The sequence below is a fragment of the Chinchilla lanigera genome, unplaced genomic scaffold (genome assembly GCF_000276665.1).
Source record: "Chinchilla lanigera isolate Chin_1 unplaced genomic scaffold, ChiLan1.0 scaffold00051, whole genome shotgun sequence".
NCBI classification, from domain to species: Eukaryota; Metazoa; Chordata; class Mammalia; order Rodentia; family Chinchillidae; genus Chinchilla; species Chinchilla lanigera.
Genome location: NW_004955452.1, coordinates 11,472,778 through 11,493,936, shown reverse-complemented (window position 1 = coordinate 11,493,936; position 21,159 = coordinate 11,472,778). Strand labels below are relative to the sequence as shown.

At 52.2% G+C, this 21,159-nt stretch overlaps 2 protein-coding genes across 5 annotated transcripts in view; both read left to right on the top strand.

Moving 5' to 3' along the window:
- The window catches only part of Phc2 (polyhomeotic homolog 2 (Drosophila)), a 48,283-nt gene extending 44,682 nt beyond the window's left edge, over positions 1-3,601 (top strand). For both annotated transcript variants that reach the window (XM_013519535.1, XM_013519534.1), the window contains exons 13-14: positions 109-385; positions 2,210-3,601. In XM_013519535.1, the coding sequence (XP_013374989.1) occupies positions 109-385; positions 2,210-2,364 (432 nt within the window). In that variant the 3' untranslated portion in view covers positions 2,365-3,601. The remainder of the gene's footprint in view (positions 1-108; positions 386-2,209) is intronic.
- A 1,092-nt stretch (positions 3,602-4,693) lies between these two features.
- Positions 4,694-17,452, top strand: A3galt2 (alpha 1,3-galactosyltransferase 2). Of its 3 annotated transcripts, none has more exons than XM_013519537.1 (6): positions 4,695-5,522; positions 9,643-9,870; positions 13,132-13,212; positions 13,383-13,472; positions 13,760-13,897; positions 16,174-17,452. In XM_013519537.1, the coding sequence occupies exons 3-6, from the start codon at positions 13,157-13,159 to the stop codon at positions 16,859-16,861; spliced, it is 972 nt and encodes a 323-aa protein (XP_013374991.1). In that variant the 5' UTR covers positions 4,695-5,522; positions 9,643-9,870; positions 13,132-13,156; the 3' UTR covers positions 16,862-17,452. The 3 variants fall into 3 exon arrangements, with proteins under 3 accessions (XP_013374990.1, XP_013374991.1, XP_005395167.1); XM_005395110.2 differs by having other exon boundaries at positions 4,696-5,522; positions 9,643-9,696; XM_013519536.1 differs by lacking the exon at positions 13,132-13,212 and having other exon boundaries at positions 4,694-5,522; positions 9,643-9,696.
- The last annotated feature ends 3,707 nt before the right edge of the window (positions 17,453-21,159 follow it).

Here is a 21,159-nt window from a genome sequence, read left to right as displayed (position 1 = left end):
TCCAGGATGTAATAGTGGACCAAGCAGAGAAGGGAGAGATACTTGCCTTCACTCGTTGCTGCTGTTTGTGCCCCCATTCTGAAGAAAGCTGTTTCTCTCTGCCCCCAGTCAACAGGCACTGTACCCCTTTCAGTTACTGCTGCATTGCAGCTGACGCACAGCCAGGAAGACTCCAGCCGTTGCTCAGATAACTCAAGCTATGAGGAACCCCTATCACCCATCTCAGCCAGCTCCTCCACCTCCCGCCGGCGACAAGGCCAGCGGGACCTGGAGCTCCCTGACATGCACATGCGGGATCTGGTAGGCATGGGACACCACTTCCTACCAAGTGAGCCCACAAAGTGGAACGTAGAAGACGTCTATGAATTCATCCGCTCTCTGCCAGGTGAGGCCCTTGGAAATTCCATGCCGGCCTGGAATAGCAAGGAATGAGAGGGAGGGAGACCTCTCTTCCCCCTACCAGGAAGGATCAAGTAGTTCAGTTAATGGCTCAGGAAGTAGGATGCAGAGATTGCTAACCATGAGGCCCCTGCCGTTAAGAGGTTATACTGTAGTGCAGAACACATGCTCTTAAGTGGTATTCCACAGCTTTAGTTCTAAACACCATTGGCAGGTGACCTGTGTGAAATGTAGAGGTGGTAATGAAGTCGACTTTTTCTCTCCTGGGGTAGGCTGTGAGGGAGTCAGGTGGAAATGTGGACAGTCTGCCATGGCAGACACAAAAACCAAGGGTTGACTTTTCCCTAGGTTAGTTCTTAGCCTAGAAACCATTTCATAATTTCAGCATCATTTCTCATCTGGAGAAGCTGGGAAGCCAGAGCCAGTAAATACTGGCTCCTTTGTGTTAAATAGCTTCTCCTTCACTTTCTCTTCTCCCTTTTTTACTTTGCTTTTTTTGTTGGAGACAGGGTCTCACACTGCAGTGTAGGCTGACCTTAAACTCATTAGGTAGCCCAGGCTGGCTTCAAACTTGTAGCAATCTTCCTGCCTCAGACTCCTGAGTGTTGGGACTATAGGCATGGACCACCCTATAGTCCCAGCTCTCCCTTTTTTACTCTGAGCAGCAAAAAGAAGCTACGCAATGCGTTCAGCATTCTGCCTGAAAATCTTCTCAACTAGAACTGGGTATGGTAGCACACACCTGTAATCTCAGCACTCAGGAGGCTGAGGCAGGAGGATCTCTACAAGTTCAAGGCCAGCCTGGGCTACACAGTGAGTCCAGGCCAGCCTGAACTACATAGCAAGACCCTGTCCAAAAAAGCAAAAAAGAAATCTTCTCAACTAGTTCACTCAGTTTCTTGTGTACATTTAACTCAGCACGTTACCAGCAATATTGCTAAATATTCTGTTTAACAAGATACAACTGAAATTCCTGTCTCCTCCATTCTTTCAATAGTGATTTCTTTAATTTCCTTTAAGCTTCCCAGCCACTGCCACAAAGGCATTCAGGCTTTTGCTTGTGGTGTCAAAGCACCTTAGCTGTTCACTGACATGTCTTCACATCCATCCAACTGCTGCCCACTGCCACGCCCACATACTTAGTTTTTTAATGACAGCATCCCTCTTCCAGATATCAACGTCTTTTTTAGTTATCGCTGTGATATAGATTACTGTAAAATCTAGTGACTTTAAACAGTAACCACTTATCTCAGGGGTCCATGGGGCAAGAAGCTGGAGTGGCTCGGCTGAGCAGCTCTGGCTTAGGGATTCATACAAGGTCTCAGTGACGTCATCCAGGACTGTAGTCATCTAGAGGCTTGGAGCTGGAGGACCCATTTGCAAGTGGCTCCCTCGTGCGAGTGACCTGTGTGGCTCAGTAGCACTCAATGGCACTTGGGCCCTCAGTTGCTGTCCATGTGGGCCTTTCCAGAGAGCTGCCAGAGAGAGGTCTAGCAGGGTGGTCATCTTATTCAAAAGTAATCCGAAGGAATAGTCCAAAGGAACTGTATGCTTTACGAGCCAACCTTAGAAATCACACACTGTCACTTCCATGCCACCTTATTGGCCACCTGGGTCGGTGCAGTTTGAGGAGGTAGAGGTCTGGATCAGGACTCCCTTGAGTAAGTCACTTAGCCACTGATAAGCTGCAAGATAAGAACAGCAGTGCTGTCCTCAGGGATAAACCTCAGAGAAGAGGCTGCCCATACGGCTAGCTGCCACAGATGAATGCTGTCACTTTAACTGGTGCTGTCTTCGGTGCCACCCCCAGGCTGCCAGGAGATCGCAGAGGAATTCCGTGCGCAGGAGATTGATGGGCAAGCCCTGCTGCTGCTCAAGGAGGACCACCTGATGAGTGCCATGAACATCAAGCTGGGGCCGGCCCTGAAGATCTACGCGCGCATCAGCATGCTGAAGGACTCCTAGGGCTGGCGGGGCAGCCGGGCGGCCCAGGGCTCCCGCCTGGGCACAGCCAGATAGACATTCCTGAGGGGCCCAGAGATGGGGCCAGTCAGAGGGAAGGGCCTCTCTGTAGGGGCGCGGCTGGTGGGGAGGTCCGGGTACCTCCTCAATGGCTCTCAGGGGCCTTTCATTTCTTTGGGGGCGCAGAGAGGCGGGGGGCATAGAAGATGGGGCTTTATGCTTGTAAATATTGATAGCACTGGCTTCCTCCAAAGTCCCAATACTCTAGCCCCGCTCTCTTCCCCTCTCTCTGTCCCCCATTTTCCAGGGGGTTTATGGTCAGGGCTCCCCAACGTGAGTTGGGTTACTTCCGAGGGCAGCCAGCAGGCCTGGGTAGAGGCCTTGAAAGCCCTTGCCTTCCTCCTTCCCACCTCCTTCTCCAGGCCTGGTTAACCTTCCGTGCCAGCTTCTCCCCCTTTGGCCTGTTCTGGCAGCAGCGGGGGGGTCTTCCCCGTATACCTTCTGCAGGTGGAGAGAGAAGCTGGACCCACTTTGGCCATGCCTGCTGGCATAGACGCCTTAACGCTGTGTGTGTGACTGTGTGACTGTGTGGGAGCCTGGACTGACAGGCCATGAGCTGCCCTGTGGCATCTCCAGGTGTTTTGTAGCAAACAGCCACTTAGTGCTTTGTCCTGGACTCCACTCGGCCTGAGGATGGGGAATAGAAAAGAAGGGCAGCCTCTGTGGGGATTAGATTTCTCTCCAGACATGCCAAGAGGTCTCTGAAGCTCCTCCCCACACTGTAATGTCCCTGACTGCCCTGCTGTCTCACAAGCAGCATTAAGGAAGCTGCCAGTGGGCTGCGCGTGTAGCCCAGGGGCAGAGCCAGGTGGAGCCTCCTGGACAGCCTGCCTGTTTCCCCAGCAGCCCCGTGGGTGGGGCCCAGGAGCCGAGGGGAGAGATCAGCCAGAGGCAGGATGTGTGAAGAAGGCAACCTTTGACCTCCGGCTCCCATGTTTTTCTGCTTGTAAAACTTCCTAGCAGCAGTTAACCTGGCTGAGGAGGAGGCTGGGCAGGGGGGTGAAGGCTGCCCCTCACTTGCCCTGTCCTCCAGCTCCTGGGGGAGAGTCCAACTCTCCCTGGAAGGGGTGGGCATCATTCTCAGCTTGTTCTATTCCCCACCCACACCCCCAGGCAGGATTGGAAATGAAGGACTTTTTTTAATGTTTTGTTTTTTTAAAAATAAATCTGTAAAATCTGCCTCTTCTGTGCCTTTCTCCTATAGAGATGCCTGTTCTTTGGATTGGAGTGGCTACTTTTCACCTGTAAAGACAAGGCATGGCCACCTTAACTGGTAGCAGTGTATCCCTCACAGTTGGCGGCCGGGTCATTGGAAGTGTCCCAGCCCCATTCCCCGTACGGAAGATCCAGAGCACCTCCCCGCCATTCCCATCTGGGACACGTGGTGGGGAACAGTGGGCCAGAACCCAGATTCTACCACCCTCCAACAGATGCCTTGGTGGGGAGCTGCCCAGTGTCCAGAAGAGCCCTTGGGATAGATTTACTTACAGATTTTCCAGGCATTTTTTAGGATTAGGACATAGGAGGTGACCCTCAGCCTTACACAAAAGGGAAGGAAGGGCGTCTCAGGCCAAAGCAGCATGGCAAGGGCACTGCCGGGACATGGAAGTGCAGGTGGGCGGGTCCCAGCCAGCTGGGCTGGGTGCGTTGTGAGCTGCAGTGGCTGGGGTGGGCTGTGCACTGGGCCCAGACGCTGTGCTGAAGATGAGCGTGTCCTCTGGCGTGAAGCAAAACCTGTACCCGCCTCACGGGATAGAGAGGAGGCAGCTGCCTCTCTTGGGTAGGGTTTCATTTAAGCAACTGTTAAGAATGTGGGTTTCTATACCTTGCCCCACCTGTATTGGAAAAGAAGCTCTCAGGAAAGAAAGATGAGGCATAATTTTGAGGACCAGTACCTAGATCTTGGTAACTCCTTTCTAAAGAACATGTTAAAATTTAACTACCACCAGGGGAAGGAGAAACTAATCTATCACCCATGGGACCAAGGCCTGGCAAGCCAGGTGTCCTGAGGGAGGCTGCCTGGGTAGAGAGCCCTGCGGGGTGTGGGGGAAGCAAGGGCGTCTTCCTGTGCTGCTCTCGCTAAGGACTATGGCGGTGCCTGGCGCTCTGGGCAGGTCTCTTCTTTTTCTGGACCCAAATCTCCTTATGTGGGAAAAAATGAAAACCAGGCCCCACCCAAGCTTTGTTCTAAGTGTGTGATGAAGAGGGAGGGAACCGAAACTATTAAAAATATGGTGAATATGAGGGAGTGACTTGTACAGTGAATACTCATGTTATTTTTCCACTTCGGGTGACAGGTCCCAACCTACTGCAAGTTTGAAGGGCATGTCTTTAAATACATATTTCCCTCTTCCTACTTTTAAAATCTTGATCATGCTCCACAAAACTTAACTGTTGACTCTGGTGGATACCACTTGCACTTTCTTGTTGTTATTTTTCTTTTTTGAGACAGGGTCTCACTATGTAGTTTAGTCTGACCTCCAACTCACAGTGATCCTCCTGCCTCAGCCTAGTGCTGGGATTATAGGTGTGCGCCACCACGCCCAGCTGCCACTTACACTTTTGAAAAACTTGCCCAGTGTGAGCTGCACAAAACTCTTGCACAGCCCTGATCTTAACCAGCTCACACTGTCGTGGTGGACGTACCCCACGTCACTGAGGAGCAGTGAGTTGCCCAAGGTCATCGTGTCCATCCAGTGCTCTTCTGCTCCAGTTGGGACTCTCTGGAGCCATACTTTCTCTGAGTAGGAATGACACACCCTAGCCTGGGCACTTTCAGAAACACCTGAAGAGCTCAAAGGCCATTGTGGAGGAAAGAAATCAATACAAAGCTCAGGTTCTGGGCAATTCAGATCCACCCCTTCCTGCTGATTGGCTGGGGGGCCCAGCTTCCTCCACTAGGCCCCACCCCCAGCAGTGGCCTTGCCGGGCAGTCCTCTGCTTGTTTTTGTGGGTGTGGTTCCTGAGATGAGGGGCAGGAAGGAGCTGCTTTGTTCCAGTCACCACCACTGGAAGCAGGTCATTTCTTCCCTGACTGAACAGAGAAAGAGTGGCAGGCTGTTCCACTGGCTTCTTCCTATGGCCCTCAAGGAGGGACTCAGGTGAGTGGGGGCACTGCTAGGGCGAGTGGATGGAGAGAAGGGGAAGGACAGCTGATCTAAGGTCTTGTCTGGTGGGCCGAACAGTAGACCACCAAGAGGCAGTGGAGCCACAGGTCCTAGGGAGGTGACAAAAATGGCCCATGTGAAGGACAGGAACCGCACCCTAGTAGGTCGTGCAGCCCCTGAAGTGTGGGGGGGTGAGGGGGATAGACTGCCTTGGTAAGGCAGAGAGTGAAGCCCCAGGGCATGCGCTGCCCCCTCCTGAGCTCTCCATCCCCATGAGACTGACTGTCCGGGACCTGCACCTCCTTGAGGACTAATAGCTGATCTGTACCCTTTTGAAAGCAAAAGGAGCACGGCACAGGTAAGGCTTAACCACCTGCAGGTGGAACTGGCAGACAGGTCCTTGTGAAAGTACTGGACCAAGGAATGTGGGGTAGTGGGTCAGGCAGCGCCTCCATGGATAAGGGTCCTGGATGGGATGTGGGACACATGGAAAGAGCTGGCCTGGGACCCAGCACCCTCCCTCACCTGACTGAGCTCACCTGGGCCACTCAGCCTGCTCCGCCTGGCTGCCCTGGCTGAGACTCAATGCCCAAGATAAACGCTGGCTTGCCTACCCTATGGGGGAGGGGGAACACCGGCTGAGAAAGCAGAGCCGCTAAGGGCAGAAAGAAGTAGCTAGCTTTTCTCTACCCCTGAACCGCAGCCAGTCTTGCCAGCTGCCAGTCCAGACTGGCTTCTGGAGGCCAGAAAAGCACAGCCACTGCCCACCCTCCAGGAGTCTGCAGTGAACAGCAAGAGAAACACCAGCAAGAACCTTGGGAGCAGCCAGGAACCCAGCGCTGGGCTGGGGCCAGGCCGTACGCACCCAAATGCCGCACCAGAGGCCCTGCTCTAGAGTCAGACCTAAACTCAAGGCGCAGCCCACCACTTACCAGCCTGTGACCCTGAGCAGATGCCTTAATCTTCCCGCGCCTCAGTCTCCTCACTCACAAGGTGGAGATGAGTCCATCTCCTCTTGCTAGGGGCTGTGGTCAGATTTCAGCAACACGGGCAGAAGGTTCGGCTCAATTAAGTGTTTGTGATTAATGGCCCAAATCTTGAAGACAGTGGAGTTTTAAGCAAAGGGAGTTTGGGAAAGAGTGAAGTCACAGCATTCTCTTTACACCTTGGTTCATTTACCAAACACATGATCATTAATACGACCAGTTAGGAGCCGGCTGTGGGATTTGGCACGAAGAGTGCAAGGTCTTACCGAACAGACTCACAGCCCGGTGGGCAGTCAACTCGTAGATTGCAAGAGCTACCCAGGGCTTGGGCAAAGGTTCAGAAGAGCACTTTGGGGACAGGGTCGGGTGGGGAGACTTCAAAGAGGCTTCATAAAGGAGGGAGGAGGGAATTATGATGAGAGGATGGGAAAAATGACCTGGACAAAGGTTGGGGAGACACAGTCATGTAAGCTTAAGTGACATCATGACAGAGGGCACAGAATTGAGACTAGGAACTGATGACTGGATAAAAAAGATGTGGGTTTTTTTTATACAATGGAATACTACTCAGCCATAAGGAATGATCAACTGGACACATTTATAGCTAAATGGATGGACCCTGAGGCCATTCTCTTAAGTAAAATAAATCAGACACCATGGAAATATCCCATTGTCTCTCTTGTGTGAGAAAGTGAAAGTGTAAATAAGAACAGAAATGTATGATGGATATAGTGAAATAGGAAGAAACTGTTCAAAAGGAAAGGGAACTCTCCTTTTAGAGAGGGAAATGAAGGAAGGAGAAAAACAAGAAAAAGGATAAAATGGAAACAAAGCTTTATAAGGAGGAGAGGGAAGAGTGGTGAAGAGAAGGGAAGAGAATGGGAAAAAAGAGGAATCAAGGTATCTCATGTACAGTGTGAAAAACAAAGAGGAAATAAAATCTAAAATGTACAATCGATATTGTGAAATGTGAAGAAATGGTTCAAAAGGAAAACAACTAGGACAGGTGAAAGGGGAAAGGATAGTAGGGAAAAGGGGGGAAATGCAAGGCAGTTATACTATTAGTGTCTCTCAGTTCATTAAAAAGGAAGGTTTGTGCTAATATCGATTGGAGAAATTTTTATGTCCATATCTTGTACCCTGAGCAACTACTATAAAGACGGTAACATGTAATGTATTAACTATTGTTATTCTCCTATTATTTTGTTACGAAATTTTGTTTTACCTTTTTTCCACAAAATAAAAAAAGATATCTCATGTACAGGTAAAATTCCCTGTGATGAATATGATCATTATGTATAGCTAAATTGTACCAATAAACTTAATAATTAAGAAAGCAGGGCATGGTGGTGCATGCCTGTAATCCCAGCACTCAGGAGGCTGAGGCAGGAGGATCGTTGTAAGTTGGAGGCCAGCCTTGGCTACACAGTGAGTCCAGGCCAGCCTGAACTATATAGTGAGACCCTATGTCAAAAAGAAAGACAGAGATGGAGGAAGGGAGGAAGGGAGGAAGGGAGGAAGGGAGGAAGGAAGGAAAGAAGGAAGGAAGGAAGGAAGGAAGGAAGGAAGGAAGGAAGGAAGGAAGGATAGATGGAAGGAAGGAAGGGAGAAAGGGAGAAAGAAAAAATTAGAGACTGGGGGCAGGTTAGGAAGCTGTTGCCAGAATCCACATAAGACAAGGAGTGACAAACAGAACAGTGGGTGTGGGCAGGAGGGAGGGCTCAGGTACTAAAAAGGAAGTAGCCGCAATAGAAACTGATGATTAAGCCACTGTGGCGGGACAAAGGGTCACACGATCCACATGATGAGACAGGTTTGGGGGAAGGGATGCAAACTGCAGCATGAGAGGCGCTGAGTTTGAGGCATCTGTGGCACAACCAGGTGGACACGGCTCTCTAGGGACATGACACCTGAGCCCAGTGTTCAGCAAGAGAGCTGGGCTGCAGTCACCAGCAGAAAAGCCACATGGTGAAAGAGGAGGTGCGGAGAACTGAGCTCCAGTAACAGGCAGTGCTGGGAGGTTGGGTGAGCAGCGCCAGCAGACAAGGACAAGAGTGACAGGATGGGATATGACTGGAGAGGTGGGCAAAGGCCAGAGTAACAAGCACGGAGCCTACTCTAAGAGAAGCGAGAAGTGGTCAGAAGGCTTTGAAGAAGAGATGCATGTGGCATATGAATGGACTGTAGGGGACAAGAGCAGAAGCAGGGCGGTTGGCAAAGCAAGCAGGCTCTGCCGGAGGGCCGGATGTGGACAGCTGGGAGCGGGCATGACTGACACAATGGGAGGTACACAATGAGTTAACAGAAGGAATACATGCTCATTGTACAGGACCAAACACGGCAAAAGGCCAGGAGGACAGGTGCACAGGTGTGTGCCATTTCGGCTATGCCGGGTTAACATATGCCAGTGGTAGTAGGGCAGCACACCTATAATTTCAGCACTCTGAGAGGCTTGATGGGGGAGGATCTCAAGCTTGAGCCTAGTCTGTGTAATTTAGTGATTTGGTGAAACCCTGTCTCAAAATTAAAATTTAAAAAGGGCTGGGGATGTAGCTTGGTGTGAAAGTCCTGGGTTCAATCTCCAATACTTTCCCCGCTAAAGGTTAAGATCAATCTCACCTATTCCTTTTTACTTTTTTAACACATTCATGATGGGGCCGTAATTCATATGTCTTACGGCCAGGTTGCTCTGATGTAATTTGTATGTCTTGCTTAAAGGCATCTCTGATTAAATTTTACTAGTAAAAAGACCATAAAAGTGATTAGATCCATTTGTACCCCCAGTGGTTCAAGCTGGCAGGAACATGTTAATGTGGCTGATATAAAATCAGCTGATATAAAATCTTAAGTTACCTTAAGTTACCTAGGCGGCTCACATTTGATTACATAATTACAGGGCATGGATACACATGCCTTAAGAGCATGGGCACAGGAGCTCCCCCTCACAGATATGACATCTGTCTCTAAGGGGGCTGTTACTCCTTCTTCGCCTAATACCCTTTCCTGGACACTCTGGCACAACTACATCTGCGTCATCCTTAGTGGCCATGTTGCCCTCCGCTACATAGATATGCTTAATGCATTGATCCAATGAACAGAGGTTGTTCATATTCCCTTGTCTTTTTCAGCAATGCTACAAGAGCACGGTTGGACAGTCCACTGTGGAGTACCCACGCCTGCAGGCAAGCAAGGGGAGTGGGCGTAGGGTGAGCGCTAAAGTTGGAACACATTGAGAAGGCTCCTTAGGCAGCGCTAAGAGATGTGGACTTGATCTTTCAGTCAACAGGAAACCACAGAGTAACTCTTTCTGCAAATTATTTTCTCTTCATTTTTCCTTCATTAAAACAGCAATTTAAGTAAGTACATTACACTCACTGGAAAGAAAAATAAAGGAGAAAACTCTCTGGTGGAATCCTATCGTACAAACACTTAGGTCTTTCCTTTCACTCACTGGCGCATGTCTTTCATTCTTGTTAATTCTCACCATGGTGCACATTGCTTTTTGATCCTTTTCTCCTTTGGCATGTGAGTCAGCATTTTTGCATGTGACTGTGAAGGCTTGGTGACAAGTTTATTCAGCAGGGCCCTCTGGCTGGACACCGAGACCGTTTCCAGTTACACCTGACTGGCTCAGACACTGTCTGTCTCTGGGACTTCCGACACTTCTCTGTGGATGTCTCCCAGGCAGCAGTCAGCAAGCCGGTCTCCCTTGGGTCCAAAACACCCATTTCTAGCCCCTCCTCTCCTCCAGTTACCATCCTCTCTGTCCTCCACGTAGTATTTTCCTCTCGGGAGAGTCACCTACACACACACACACACACTTCTCACACATTTAACACTCAGCCTCTCCTATTCCCACTCAGCTCTCTGTGCCAGGGCTCTGGCCTCCTGTCCCTTGTGCCCCTCCTGGCGAATCCAGCACTCTCTCCTAAGCCTGCCTGCCTTCAGGGCTCCAGCTCCTACCCTCAACCAGACAAGCAGACCACTTCTCCTTTCCCAGCCCCTCAGCACTATCCCTCCAGTCAACAGCCAAGTCAGGCCCATTCCTCTTCCTCTACAGCCCTCACGGCCTAACACCTAACCTTCCTACTGTATCACCAGCACCCTGCTTCCTGCCGCCGGTAGCAGTCTTACCCCTAACTTACCTTTCTACCTTCAACCACACCCTCCCTCCCAGCCCACCACATCCAGGCTCAACAGTCCAGCACAAGTACTTTTTTTCTCCAAGTGAAAATCTGACTGTGGAACACCCTGGAGGAAACCATCCGGGGCTCCCCATGGCCCATGGAGAGGTGGCCCTGACTTCTACAGCCTCAGCTCAAAGCACTCTACTCCTCCCCAGTGCTGTCTACCTGCCAAGCCTCTAACCTCCTCACCTGTGCTCACCTGGCCTCACGGGCTGCCCTTCCCCCTCACTGCCTCCTTTGCCTGCATATCTCTCATCCTTCAGGTCCTACCTTAGAGGGCACCTCCTCCCTGTACACCAAGGCTCTGGTGCCACCCTACAGCTTGACCTCCTAACACCAGTGTGCACCCTACTCACGACACTCACTGTTCCTGGTCTGTCATGGGACCCATTCCTCATCCCGCTTCTCCCACTGTACCCACGTCTTCTGGTTCCACACCCTGGAGACAGGTCTGCTCACCTACCTCCCAATCCTTGACCTGCCCCTCATCTCCCCCTTATACTGCACTTGTGTGTGCATGCACAACTGACTGGAAGCGGAAGTGTATCCTGATGTATAAACCTTCTATACTGAAGATCACTGCCTACGAACAGGCTCCCAGAGACTGGCGTTACTGAATCAAAGGGGATGAACATTAAAAGCTTTCGATTCCAGCTTTCCAAAGTTACCCTCCTAATTCACACTCTCGCTAGTGAGCCTATCTGCCTCTATGCAAGCAGCTTGGCTGTTTTCATTGTTTTCTTAAAGTGCTGATTTTCTAGGCAAAACTTGCCACCTTGTTCTAATTTGTATGTCTCTGGTTACTAGGAAGGATGAATGTTTTTCCATATATTTGCCTACTACATATATTTTTTCTTTGAGGATTTACCTGTTGGTATGACATAAACACTGGCAAGGGAAGTGACAGCTTATGAGTTGACTCAGAGGGTGCATAGGGAATGAATGAACTAAGGAAGGTTCTGTGGCAGTGGTCCTGGTGACAGATGTGCCGGGCAGGGTCCCTGTGGGAGCTCTGGGGAGGAACAGGAGGTGAGCAGAGACCAAAGAAGCCAACTCAACCCAACATGGGGACGGAAAGCAGACAGTGGGTACAGGAGAATGGTCCGAGTGCAAAGTGCACACAGATTTCTGGCATGGCCAAGTGAACAGAAAGAGGTGCCGGGTCTCAGATGGTGTCCGGGTAGATGCAAACACAACTGCAAGGTGGTTCTCATAGCTGCTCCTAGACACGTCCTGTCAGGAAGCAAGAAGTGGAAAACCAGGAAAGGCAGGGGCCTGAGGGTCTGATCCCAGTAGCCTTCTTGAAAGAGACCAGAGGAAGCCAGAGTTTGGAAGCATTTACAGCGCAGGGAGTGGAGCTAGGAGGTTTCCAGGGGATCATGAGGGTCTGTTAAGAAGAAGAATTACCATCAGCTAAAGTTCTGCCAGCTATTACAATGTACAAGGCCCATGTTAACTCACAGTCTATGACGGCCTCTGTGGACAGTACTCCGGGCACCCATCTTACAGATGAGGAGGCTGACGTGCAGGCCCTGCCTGAGGTCAGACAGCTTAGAAGTGGCAGAGCTGGGATTCAGATGTGGGGATCTGGGCCCAGTGTCTGTGGTCTTCGCTTCTCTCTAGGAGACCTGCAACATGTAGGGACCTTCCTGAAAAACAACCTATTGTAGATAAATCCCACGGCCCACCTCTCTAAGCCAGGAATGGGGCCACTGAGCCCAGGGGAAGGAACTCCAGCCTAGCCTGAACTTTGGCCACTATGGACACGCAGTTTCTGATCGTACCCAGTCCAGCAACTTATCTCTTTACTCCCAGCTACCAAGCCTCAAACTCCCCTATAGCCTCTTCTGGCCTCTCCTCCTGCCCAGGGTCAGCCTTCCCCTCACCCAGGCTAAGCGCTCCAACCCCTAAGGATGCTGTCCTCCAAACCTGCCCAAGGTCATGCCCTGCAGCACTGCTGTCCAAAGACAAGCTCAGTGCTACACAGACAAGCCCTGGTTAGGGAAATCATGCCACCTCCAACCCATAGCATATTAGGCAGCTGGGCAAAAGGGTGAGGAGTTGAAGTACAAAGGTGGAATTATCTTGAAGATATAACAGCAAGATATGCAGGGTGCAGAATGTATACCCATTGTGCTGCCATCTGCAGGAGTGCAAGAGAAAGAGGAAAAGCACACTTGCTACCACATTTATATGTGCTCTGGAAGACACGTAAGAAACATCACACTGGCTGCCTCCATGAGGAGGAGCAGCGAAGACTTTCTGCCTATATACTCTTTCATCCCTTTGAATCTCTGTACCATGTGAACAGGGTGCGTTCTCACTTAAAAACAACAAATAAAATGAAGCACTAATAGCATGTAAATGATCTGTCCTGTGTGTGTGTATGTATGTATACGTAAGTGAGTTACCAATGCCCTTTCCCCCCAGGGTGAGAAAGAGAATCTTCTGGCAGATGACTGTGTGTGCACTTGGCCTCTTAGTCCTGCTCCTGTACTGGTTCCCTGTCAGGTACAGCCTCCTTGCCCCAGCACCTGAGGTGGGACCACGTGGTCACAGTTCAGGTGGATCTTCCCGAGTGCTTCCTCAAGGGATGGAGTAGGTGGCTAGCTCAACCCAGGCAAGTGTCTTCACAGGCTGTCCCTTCTGAGTGTGCCCTTATTGCTGGCCCCACTCCACAGGAATCTGGAACTCCTGATCCCCCTTGATGTCTGCCCTTCAGCCACAATGGCCCTGCTGAAAGACAACTTCACAGGTGATCTTCGACTCTGGTAAGAAACTACCAGTCCTCCCACAAACCTAGAAAGCTCTGCCCATGTCCCTGCCCTCCCCATTTGCACCCCACAGATGCAGCTCCTGCACCCAACAGCCCCAGGGTCCCACCAGGTCACATGTCTCCTCGTCCTCTAACTCTCTGACTTGGTTCTGAGCTAGGAGCTTTTAGAGGCAGGGACTGGTCCAACGTGGGTACCTAAGGCCTAGCACTGGAGAGGTGGCAGTGTGCATGCACTGAGTGGGTGGGTGAATAGAGCTGTCTCTCCATCCCTGCCCTGGCCAGGAACCGGCCTGACGTCCTGACCTGTACCTCCTGGAAGGCCCCCATTATTTGGGATGGCACCTTCGACCCTGACATAGCCCAGCGAGAGGTTAGACGGCAGAACCTCACCATTGGGCTGACTGTCTTCGCGGTAGGCAGGTAAGGCCTGGGGAAAGCTGTGGTGCTATCCAGACAGAGCGTAGGAGGAGCAAGCATGTGTGCAGGGATGTCTGACAGCCTGTCCCCCTGGACCACAGGATCCCAAAGCGCAGCTACAGGCTGTGCCCCTCCTCCCAGACACCCAAGGGGAGCGAACACAAGAGCGCCCTCTCCCTGCCCTTCCTGCCTAGACACCAGGGGCTCAGGGCTGTGTCCTCGAAGAAGTCTGCCTAGGGGTCGGGGCTGGTCCACTAGATTTGTGGTGAGGAAGTGATGGAGTTTCTCAGGTGAGAGTGGGAAGAAAACGGGGAAAGCAAATGGGTAGACAAAGGGAATAAGGTGTCCGCTGGAGGGCAGCAGCCTAGCCACAGGCACAGAGTGGGAGTGGTGAGGGTGTGCCTGGGAATCTGGTGAAGGGAGAGGGACTAGGAAGCAGAAAGGGTTTGCAAGGGAGGGAATCCGAGCTGGGTAAAGGAGGATGGGAGGTGGCAGGTCCTGAGAAGTGGCAGGGTTAGAGGACTTGCTGGGTGGGAGCAGAGTAAGTGAGCTGAAAGAGCGAGGGGATCACACAGTGATGTGAGTGGGGCTGCAGGACACTGATGATACCAAGACAAGGGAGTGGCCACAGAAGCAAGTGACTGAGGAGGTGGAGGATAGAATCACTGCAAGAGAGGAGGTCAGTAAGGAACTGAAAGGCCTAGGCAATGGATGGGGCTCTAAGTATGGAGAGGGGTGGGCAGAGAAGAAATGGCAGGGGCACTGACCTCCCCACTGTGGATAGGAGGAGGGTCCAGGGTAAGTGGCCACCTTCCAGAGGCAATGCAAAAAAGACTCTTGGCTAGGAGTGGCAATCAGACCTATGACCCTAAGGCACAGAGCGTATCGTCCTGGGCAATAAAGGGCGTGTTTCTAGTGCTGGGACAGTCTGCTGTGGAAGGTAGTGAAGGCTTCCTCTCCACCCAGGAAAATACATCTGAAAGGCTGGAGAAGTTTTGTCGCCAGATACCTCAGACAACTGTTCAAGGCTTCTCAACTCTGTCCCTGACACTCTAGTAGGGGAAAAATGCCAGGAGGGTAACTCAGAAGCAAGGGGACAAACAAGACCAAGAGCTGATCCATAGACAGGTGGGCAGAGCTACTGTGCCACTTGAACTCTGACCTTTCCCAGGACCTCAGTCCCCCCACTTCCACTAAGGATGCCAAGGAGTGTTCCTGCACCAGCCCTAGGGGCTTCAGTCTTGAGGAACTGAAGTCCCAGGATCCTGAAGTCCTGAGTTCCAAGCCCCTGTGATGCCGAGGTCTCCAAGATCTCCAATTCCCATTTCCCACAGTTCTACCAGGAACAGAGGAAAAGGCCCAGACTCCAGTGACAAGCTAGGTTCAATCCTACATCTACCAATCCTACATCTACCATTTACCAGTTATATATGCTTGCACAACTAACTAGAGCTCTTTAAATGAAATAATACATGTTGGCTTAGAACTACAGAAAAGATGTTCAAAATATTTGGCATTTTGACATACTAGTATCTAAACGTCTAGTAATAGAATTTTCCAAGCACTCTGGTTATCTATGAGAATTACTACAAACTCAGTCATTTAAAATGACTGATTATTCTGATTAATCTTTTTTTTTTTTTTTTTTGTCTTTTTGAGACAGGATTTCACTATACAGTTCAGGCTGGCCTTGAACTCACTTTGTAGCCCAGGCTGGCTTCGAACTTGCAGTGATCCTCCTGCCTCAGTCTCCAGAGTGCTGGGATTACAGGCATAAAATGACTGATTATTCTTCCAGTACCATTTTGAGTGTCAGGAATTCAGAGGAGGCTCCTCAGAAAGGCCCCCTTGCTGCTCCCAAATGTCTGGGTCTCAAGGGGTAGAATAAATGCTGAGGACCAGTGGGGCGCTTCTCCCTCTACCCAGCCTCTCCACGCAGCTAGCCTGGGTCTCCTCACATCCCGGGACCGCTTATACAAAGGCTCAGCGTGGAAAAGGGGCACAAGCTGCCAGCCATCAAGGTCCAGCAGGTTTGCTGTCTTGGTACCGCAGGGACCGGGGCAGTCAGAGCAAAGCTCACGTCCAGGGGTTGGCACACAGCGCCCCCTCTCTTCAGGGCAAGAGCGGCAAACACGTTGCAGGCACACCACGGTTCAGCGGTTCTAGGTCAGGCTGAGGTTTCTGGACTTCCGCAGATTAGGGTGGGCAGGACTCAGATGGGGGGGTGGCAAGGGGCGGGGTGGCCAACCAGCCTGACTTTGGAAGCGCTCACCCGGCAGGTACCTGGAGAAGTACCTGAAACGCTTCCTGGAGTCGGCAGAGAAGCACTTCATGGTGGGCCAGCGTGTGGTCTACTACGTGTTCACCGAGCAGCCGGCCGCCGTGCCCCGCTTGGCGCTGGGCCCCGGCCGCCAGCTGCGCGTGGAGTTCGTGGTGCGCGAGCGGCGCTGGCAGGATGTGTCCATGGCGCGCATGCGCACGCTGCATGAGGCGCTGGGCGGCCGGCTGGGCCGCGAGGCGCAGTTCGTGCTGTGCATGGACGTGGACCAGCATTTTACTGGCTCCTTCGGGCCCGAGGTGCTGGCCGACTCAGTGGCTCAGCTGCACGCCTGGCACTACCGCTGGCCGCGGTGGCTGCTGCCCTTTGAGCGGGACGCGCGCTCGGCCGCTGCGCTGGCGCGGCACGAGGGCGACTTCTACTACCACGCGGCCGTGTTCGGGGGCAGCGTGGCGGCGCTGCGCAGGCTGACGGCGCACTGCGCGCAGGGCCTGCGGCTGGACCGCGCGCGCGGCCTCGAGGCGCGCTGGCACGACGAGAGCCACCTCAATAAGTTCTTCTGGCTGTACAAGCCCGCCAAGGTGCTGTCGCCCGAGTTCTGCTGGAGTCCGGAGATCGGCAGGCGGGCGGAGATCCACCATCCGCGCCTGCTCTGGGCGCGCAAGGAGTACGCAGAGGTGCGCGACTAGCGCCATCGCGGGGCCAGCCCAGCCGCCGCCGAACCCGGCGGCTTTGCCACCGGAACATGCGGAGAGGGGCTTACAGGAGGGAGAGACCCTGTGACCGGTTCCAGGGAGCCCCTTCTGCAAGCTGCGCGGCAGGCGGGAGGCCAGGGAAACGTCGGATGAAAGGACCCGCGTGCCTGGCCCTCACTTTGACGGGCGATCCAAGTGCAGCAGCAACAGGACCCAGGGCAGACAGTCTGTGGACATGTGACCTCCGACCTTACTGAATTTGGCCGATGCCGCCTGAGCCGATGTTTTAGCTTCACCTCAACCCTTCCTTTAAGAGCGGAGCCTGTGAGACAAAGAGGGTTGTGTCTCCCACACACAGTCATCGGTCGTCGTGGTGTCAGCGATGGGGAACCAATCCGGCTGCTGTGTGTGGGGGGGACGTGAACCAGAGGGAGAGACGCAGGGGGCGTCCCTGACCTGGGCCCTTTCTCCCTCTCTTGCCCATAAGCAGGGAGACTGTATGTGCTTGTCTTGAGTAATTTTATTTTTAAATTTTTATTTGTATTTCTTTGGTACTGGGAATCAAACCCAGAGGCTGCATCCTCAGGCCTTTTTTTAAAATTTTTTACTTTGAGATAAGATCTCATTAAATTGCCCAGACATGACTTGAACTTGCAGCCCTCCTGCCTCAGCCTCCCAAGGTGCTAGGTTCACAGGCATGTGCCACTATGCCCACCTTTGAGTAATTTTATAATAAAGGGTTCCAAAATTGTTTTATGGCCTTTTCTGTCAAGAGAGTCAATGACTGCAAAAGTGACATTTTGTGGCCTCAAGATGACAGAGCAAAGTCTGGCTACCTCACCATATCTGTAATGTAGGTTCCTTCCTCCATGCCTGCCCTCCAGTCTCATTTTGCCATTAGGGAGAATACAGGCTCTGCGTAGAAGCCAGAACTAATCAGCCTCTGCAGGAAGCCCCAGCTATTTTGCCTGAAACTGAGCCTCTGAGAGAGTGGGGTTTCACTGTGAGCTTCTTAAATCCTCTGTGTAGTATTCACACGGGCCTTGTATTTTTAGCAGTCTCCTCTGTTCCCAAGTATGTGGCTATTCCAGCTCTATACCTGGCCCAACCATGATGGTTTTTACAATCTGGTAATTTTTATAAACAAGTTCAGGCGCCGGTGAAGTGCTGCTATAGGAGGAATCACTCCTTCAAAAGTCGTGACTTCTACCTGAAGTAGGAGAGCAAAACTCAGGCCTTTTGGAGTCTGGATGAGAAACAGAATAGACACGTTGTGCCCAAGAAGAGATCTCTGCTGGCTATGAGCTGGCATATACCTTCCTTTGGTGGGAAGACGTTTATTCTCCACTTTACCCTGAAACATTTACAAACCCTCACAACCCCAGGGCCACAGGAAGCTGACAACCAGCCGGCGAGGTCTAAATGTGATCCTGCCCCTCGTCTACCTGTGTGTGATGCGGGCCAGCTCCTTAGTTGTGCTGGCATTTCCTCACATGCAAAATGGAGACATCAGTGGTCCTCTTTGCCATGCTAGAAATCACACCTTGCCTTCTCCTCTGCCTGCTTCCTTTCTTGCGGATTCTTAGGGGACAAAGGAGTCACCAGAGAACAGTGGTTTCCTGTTTAATAGGGGAATAAAGGCATAATCAGGAGCGCCCACGTCTCCAGCTGCGGGCAGCCGCGTGCTGCACTCGGGACCTTCCTGAGGAGGGATAGGGGTTCAGGGAAGTTGAAGGTGGAGCAGGGTATCAGTCTCTACAGAATGGCTCCTTCTGTGGAGCCCACAGGCCTAAGAAAGGGGCAGAGGCTCTAGAGGGACTCAGGAACGAGGCAGAACTGAAAGGGAGAAAACGCTCCCTCTGCAGCCACCTCCATGACCTTCACCGTCGCTCCCAGCACCTGTCCTGGGCCCACAGGGACAGGGTGCTCACACACCCTCCAGGGAAACAGATGAAAATCAGACTCTCAGTTCCGAGTGTCACTGCTGCATGCAAACTCTTCTCCTGTCCCGGGTTTCCCACCTTCCTGGCCAGCTCACATGCCATTCCCAGAAATTCCTCCACGTCTTCACTTACCTTAGGGAACCCTGATGGTTCTGGTTTATACCTAGATGTCCCCCAAAGCCTCATGTGTTCATGATGGAGCTTTTGGAGCTCACTGGATCTAGGCCTTAGATCCTAAGTGTGTGATTCTTGGTTTCAGGGTGTGGAGGACTAAATTAGTCCACTGATTAGCATTAGCATAGCTCTGGGTGTGGCCGAATGGATTTACTGAAGACAGAAGCCTCATCATGGATGCGGGTGGCACCACCCAAAAGGCTTGAAGGCTGGATGGGGTAAAAGGGAAAGGCAGGCTCGCGGCCGCTTTGCCGCCTCCTGCCTGCTCTGCCAGGGGCTGTTTCCCCTCTGCAATGTCTCTCTGCCATGCCACCCTGCCTTGGAGCCAGCCAACCATGGGCTGAAACCTCTACAAACTGTGACCTAAATAAACCTTTCTTCCTTTACTCTGTGGGTGGCAGGTATTTTGTCCCAACAACAAGAAAAGTAACTAAGACACTGATCAAAAAGAACATGAATCCCCCAGAGCTAAGTCACATAACAGCAATTAGCAGTAACAACGTGTACGTGTTGGAAGGTACTTACCGTGTGCCAGGCAGTGCTGAACCTTAGACATGTAGTAATTCACGTAGTCTTCATACCCACCTCATACGTTGATTACTGTTATTTGCCTTATTTTACCTAAGAGGAAATCAGGCCCAGAGAGGTTAAGTACCTCCAAGTTGTATCCCTAGGAACATAATTTCATGGGTGCCAGAAAAGGAAATTACACATGGCCAGAGGCTGCAGATTGGGAGTTGGGAACAGAGGTTATCACTAGCTTTCAGGCTCCTCTGTCCATTTCTTTGTGTCCTTGCCTCTTTATTCTGCACATGTCTGACCCAACTCAGCCACTCCGGCTCACCCTCTCCTAACTACCTTGCTCCGGATTCATGGAGCGGAGAACCCGACTAAAGAGGGGTAGCTTCACCCAGTGGTGTGCTAGTAAATGTCTAGCAACTGACTCTTCAGAGAAAATCCTTGATTTCCCACTTGCAGTGGTATAGGTCCCATCATGGCTGATGGTGAGCTACCAACACTCAGGCAATGCGCGGTGGGAAAGAGGCCGGTGTGCACAGTCCGCTGTCCTGAGCCTCGGCAGCCACCGCACACCGCTGGCTGGAGTCACTGGGTCAGGTGTCCTCCTCCGACCGTTCAGGTGTGGCTGGGATAGGGCCATGTGACACCAGTATGGCTGCTAGAGCCGCTCTCTTCCTGGCAAGCTATGGGAGATCAATTCAGAGAAAACGATGAGGCCTGTGACATTACTGAAAACTTACTGGTACCGGACTACCCCACGACCATTCTTTCTGATGATGGCACACTTTTGGGGAGAGCTACATCAGATAGGGGCTTCACTCTGCTCCAGTACAGCACAGGCCCCAGGTCCAAGCCAAACCAGCGCACACCTCAACCCGTTCAGAACCAGGAAGACTCAAGGCGACTTCCGCTGGGCCTCGGACAGGACAGAGGATGGCTGCTGGAAACTTGGGAGCTGTGAGGCTGGAGTCAACCCCACAGGAGCCCAAGGATGCCTCTGACTCCGAGAACAGAGCCAGGTAGAGAGCTGAGCTACATCCCCGGGTCCCTGAAGCTGGCTGGACCACGGTGCTGTTCCATCAGCCAGTAAATTCTCATTTGAATTGGACTCACTGTCACCTGCAGAGAAGCCTGGACGCAGGACTGTGAGGGCTCTGAGGAACGCATTCCCAATGATGACTCCATGGTGACTCCAAGTGGGGTCACTTCTGTCTCCCAAGGTGCCCCCACAGGGACAGCCCTGGTAAACCTAATTTCTGCATCACCCTCCAGGCAATCAAAATGGTGACCCCTCCCAAGGGGATAAGAGCATGCGAAGGAGGCCTCTTGGGCCTGTCCCCCAGCCCCACACACCAGAACGGCTTCTACACAGCAGGCACTCATGACCGCCCCCTAGAGGGTGCTCCTTGGGAAGTGAGACTCACCGGTGAAGCAGCGAATCAGAACTAGACATCCTTGCTCAATGTATGGCCCTGCCACTGAACTGCATGCAGCACGACCCTCAGCACAGAGCGCTCGGCTCCGCACCGCGGTGAGGCCGGCCCACAGCAGGCGGCCATCTACCTCCTTCCTTCCCAAGTCTGGGTGGGGGGCGAGGAGCTGTGGGAAGGTGGCCCAGCCCCACCCCCGCACACAGCACACCACACACCGCTGCAC